Here is a 5,134-nt window from a genome sequence, read left to right on the forward strand (position 1 = left end):
AAAGCTTCCTAGTCCTCCGTTTTCCCACTTATCTTTGCTATGTTATACTTTTTCTCTTTTAACTTTATATGTTTCTTTACTTCCCTCGTCAGCCACGGCCGCCCATGCCTCCTCCTGGGATCTTTCTTCCTTTTAGGAATGAACTGATCCTGCATCTTCTGCATTATACCCAGAAATATCTGCCATTGTTCCTCCACGGTCATCCCTGCTAAGGTATTGCATCATTGAACTTTGGCCAGCTCCTCCCTCATAGCTCCATAGTTCCCTTTATTACAGTGAGTATCATTAACTGACTGTGAGGCTATGTATCCCTAAATGTGGCTCTGCTTGTGTTAAATGTCCAGAGGTATTTTCTCTCGGAATTTGATATGATTTAATCAGCAACTCAGAATACTAAGGAATAAATTCCTTTTTGTGCACCCAGCCCTTTGTCGTCCAACAGAAATATGGTTTCACTGAACCACATCCAGTGCACTTGGTCAAAAGCTCCTGATGACAGCCAGGTTAACCCTTCACTCAGATAGGTACTAAGCCAACTCATGTTCAGACAGAGAAAACTGACAGAGATACTAAGAACACCACGACAATTTCACTTCCATTTTATTCAGAGAAATACATAAAATATATAGAGCCCAGAGAACAATGGAACAGACCTATCTTACACAGATACAATATCTACACAGAGAGACATGAACACATTGCATTCCTGGTGAAAAACAGGAATGAAGAAAGAGGGAGTCCCATTCAGTAGTTGGGAAGGACTGGATGGCAGCATTTCAGGAAACCATCTGTGGGTGACTGTGGAAGAACAGTAGTCAGGCTCATTCCCGTGCTGCAAGCCATAAGAGGCCCCTTAGGAAGAATGCAGGAACCTGTTGAATGAGTTATAGGCTGACTCCAAGTCAAACAGCATCTGTCGCACCTGGGTGTCATCCAATTCATCTGATGCTGACATTCCACTGAGCTTCTGTAACCTGCAAGTCACCAGAATACTGTAAGAAACTGGGTGATTTCCAGCAACAGATGAAATGATCCCATTTCTCTGTCAACCTATGCTGAGTAACAGATTACTCAGGGTACCTAGCTCGCTCTCTCATCACTACCCACAGCGTTGTATCAATCCCAACTCATTCAATTACATTTTAATCAAGTCTCACATCACAGGGACTTGTAGAAAATTAAGGCACATATGACTGATGGTAATTATCTGCACAGGCTGAGCACTAGTTAACAGATAGGAAACAGAGTGGGAATGCATAGGTCATCTTCTGAGTGGGAAGTTAAAAATCCCACAACACAACTACCTGATGAAGGAGCAGCGCTCCGAAAGCTAGTGCTTCCAAATAAACCTGTTGGACTATAACCTGGTGTTGTGTGATTTTTAAACTTTGTCCACCTCAGTCGAACACAGGCATCTCTAAGTTGAGTGGAAGGCACTGACGAGCGGGGTATTGAGTTTTACAACATGGAAACAGGCCCATTCAGTCACGCTGGATATCAAGCATCTATCTTCTCTAATCCCGTTCCACTTGGTCTGTAGCCATGTACAGTGTCGTGTTTCACATTCCAAGTGTTTGAAGGTTCCCACCTCTCGCATCCTTTTAGACTGTGAGCTCCAGGTACTCGCCACCTTTGGGTCGAAGTTAGTTTTGGCAAATCTTCTCGAAATCTCCTGTTCTTTACCTCCTTTGGTTCTTGACTCCTGTACTAAGGCAGGGGGTTTTCCCTATCTACCCTGTCTACATTCCTCAGAACTTTGTACACCTCGATCAGATCCCCCCTTAGCCTTCTCTGCTCAAAGAGAAATAATCCCAGCCTGTTGAGTCTCTCTTCAAAGCTGATCACTCCAGCCTCTGTACCCTCTCCAGCACAATCACATCCTTCCTATAGGGTGGTGACCAGAACTGCACACAGTGCCCAACTTATGTTATACACAGCTCCATCATAACATCCTGCTTACATCCTGCAACACATTTAAAGGCAGGTATTGTGTGCGCCCTCTTTAACCACCTTATCTAGCTGTCCTGCTGTCTTCAAGGATTTATGGACAAGCACACCAAGGTACTGGAGTGAAATTAACTCTCTACTTTCCAGGGTTCTACACTGTCCCAAAATGCATCATCACACTTCTCAAAATTAAATTCCATTTGCACTGTTCAACACATCTGGTCAGCCCATCAAAGGCTACGTTCAAAGGCAATCCTCCTCATTATGTCCCACCCAGCAACTTTCATACCATCTGCAGACTGACTGATCATATCGCTTACATTCATATCGAGACCATCAATATACACAAAATAAGGCAAGCGACCCAGCTCCAAACGGTGGGGTACTCCACTGGATACAGATTTCTCATCACAAAAACACCCTTTCACCATCACCCTCTACTTCCTGACACTAAATCAATTTTGCATCCAATTTGCTAAATTTCCCTGGATCCCTTGGGCTCTTACTTTGTTGGCAAGTCTTCCATACAAGACTTTGTCAAAAGCCTTACCAAAATCCATGCAGATTATATCAACTACACTACCCTGAACTACACACAAAATCACCTCAAAATATTCAACCAAATATTTGTTGGACATGATGTTCCTCTGACAAAGTCTTGCTGACTATCCCTTGATTAATCCTGCGCCCTTCAAATTTTTTCCAATAACTTCTCTGATTCACTTGTCTATTATAGGGTTAGAGTCATGGTGCTGGAAAAACACAGCAGGTCAGGCAGCATCTGAGGAGCAGGAGAATTAACGTTTCGGGCAAAAGCCCTTCATCAGGAATCACTTTCATCGATTATAGGGTTAGGTTTGGGTCATCACTAACCCTAAGTTTCCTTCTTGAATAATAGTACCAAATCCAGTTCTCTGGCACCTCGCCCATGGCCAGACAGGATTTGAAAATTAAGGTCAGTGCTTCTGCACTCCACAGCAGCCTTGGATACATCTCAGCTGGGTATTTATAACTACAGTGTCCTTCTCCATAGAGAATACAGATGCAAAGGACTCACTTTGAACTTCACTTCTTCCAGCTCCACACTTTGGTTGCAACACTGGTTGCTAATGGACCCTACTGCTATGACACCTAATGTGATTGTAAACTGCCCTTGCATTATCCTTTCTTTCACAGGCCATTGTTTCATCTTCACTCTCCCCATTTCTTTGTTAAGTAACCGGTCTGTATGTCTCTAGGGCTTCCAGCATTTTCAGCCCTTCGTACCAGCGTTCAGCTTCCTCTTTTCCCACTTATGTAGTAATTGGCAGCCAGGGTTCTCTGCACTTGTTAATCCTAAACTAATCCCACTGCCCCGCTCTCTCCCCATAGCCCTGTATCAATCCCCAAAATAATCCCACTGCCCAACTCTCTCCCCATAGCCCTGTATCAATCCCCAAACTAATCCCACTGCCCAACTCTCTCCCCATAGCCCTGTACCTATCCTGTGCCTTGCTCTCCTGCCCCTCTATCGTCCTCTGCCTCAATTATTTATCCCATTTTGTCCTGAAATAATGGTACCATCCATCTACGATCTTGCATTCTATCCTCCAATGTCCCGGGTGTTTCTCACCATTGCTCTGCTCAGGTTCTCAATGACCACTTTACATGGAAGATCATCTCGTTGACCTCCTGTCAAATATTCACATCACCAGAACTCACCACTGGCCAACTTTCTCCTTTCCTTCAAAATCTGCAGGCAGATTACTCATCCGATTCATGGTTTCCATCAGCTCCCGGAGATCAGGCTGGATCTGGGGAAATAGTTGTGTTTAGGAGGGTTGTTGTGTTATATTCCTCTCCTTCCTCACATCCCTGTGATAACACTCAGGCTTACACAATCTCCTTGGCTGCCACCAGTGTGCTACTTGGTCACACTTTAGTTGCTCAGTTCTACACGAGGCCAGGAGCTAGGTGGTCCTGGCAAGCACCAACTGGGTGTCAGTGAACAGGTTAGTTCAGTGTCACCTGATGGCACTGTTGGTGACATCTTCTAGTACTTCCTGATGATCGAGAGTAGAGCGATGGGGCCAGGTTGGATCTGTCCTGATCTGCGTGTGGAGGTTATAACAGGGCAGTTTTCCACGTTGTTCTGGAACAGTTTGGCTAGGGGTACAGCAAGTTCTGGAACCTAAGTAGTATTGCCAGAACATTGTTAGGGACAACAGCCTTTTGCAGTATCCACAGTTTTCTTGATATCATGTGGAGTAAAGGGAGGGATTTCAAAACTGGCATATGTGATGGATCATCAACTCAGCACTTCTGGCTGAGGGCTTGCTGTGAAAGCTCCAGCCTTATGTTTGGTACTGACGGGTTGGACTTTTCCATCACTGTGGATGGGGGTATTTTTCAAGCCTCCATCTCCAGTAAGTTGTTTAATTGTCCACTACCATTTATGACTGGATGTGACAGGACTGCAGAGCTTAGATCTGATCCATTGTGTGGGATCGCTTAGCTCTGTCTATCACTTGCTGCTTATACCATTTGGCATGATCACCAGGTTGTCATCTCATTTTCAGTAAAGCCTGGTGCTGCTCCTGCAGTCATGTCTTGTCACCTCCCTAAACCACATGCCTCATTTCCTTGACACCATTCTGTCCTCTCCCACCTCATTGCTTTTTCATGCCCCCACACAGTGCTGCATTACAGTATTCCTGGTGCTCTGGCTCCATATTGCTGTGACTGTATCATTCCGAACATATCCTCGTAGCTCTCAGTACCTTGTGTAGGAAGAGCAGCTTCTTACCTCATCCATGGCTCGGATCTCAAGACGGAGTTTATCCATGACAGTGATGAACAGCTGTGAAGAGATGGGAAGTTACAGAGTGAGTGTGACTAGAGAGACAGAGTAAGAGAATATGACTGGTGAGTGCAGGGCTTGCCAGCAGTGACTGATGGTTGAGGGCACCCTCACCGAAACAATATCAGCAATGCACCGGTTCAAGTTGCCTTTGTCATCTTTGATTGTGATTGGACGATCCTCCTTAATCCTCTCCATCGCCAATGGACAATCCAGCTGGAAAATAGGATGTGAAAAATTAATGCAGTCCAACTCCTCCTGACTCCCCCTTCAATCAGACCCCAATCTCCTCCCCATTCTGCCGAGCTCCTCTCAAAACCCCCTTTCCCCAGCCCAGCAACCCCCCCA

General features: G+C 45.3%; 1 protein-coding gene across 5 annotated transcripts in view; it reads right to left on the reverse strand.

Annotated features, from left to right (window-relative positions):
- Positions 1-583: 583 nt before the first annotated feature.
- Positions 584-5,134, reverse strand: part of vps28 (VPS28 subunit of ESCRT-I) — a 39,300-nt gene continuing 34,749 nt past the window's right edge. For all 5 annotated transcript variants that reach the window (XM_043690980.1, XM_043690978.1, XM_043690979.1 and 2 more), the window contains 4 exons: positions 4,901-5,002; positions 4,733-4,786; positions 3,649-3,740; positions 584-974 (listed from right to left, as the gene is read on the reverse strand). In XM_043690980.1, the coding sequence (XP_043546915.1) occupies positions 854-974; positions 3,649-3,740; positions 4,733-4,786; positions 4,901-5,002 (369 nt within the window). In that variant the 3' untranslated portion in view covers positions 584-853. The remainder of the gene's footprint in view (positions 975-3,648; positions 3,741-4,732; positions 4,787-4,900; positions 5,003-5,134) is intronic.

The sequence above is a fragment of the Chiloscyllium plagiosum genome, chromosome 5 (genome assembly GCF_004010195.1).
Source record: "Chiloscyllium plagiosum isolate BGI_BamShark_2017 chromosome 5, ASM401019v2, whole genome shotgun sequence".
Lineage (NCBI taxonomy): Eukaryota > Metazoa > Chordata > Chondrichthyes > Orectolobiformes > Hemiscylliidae > Chiloscyllium > Chiloscyllium plagiosum.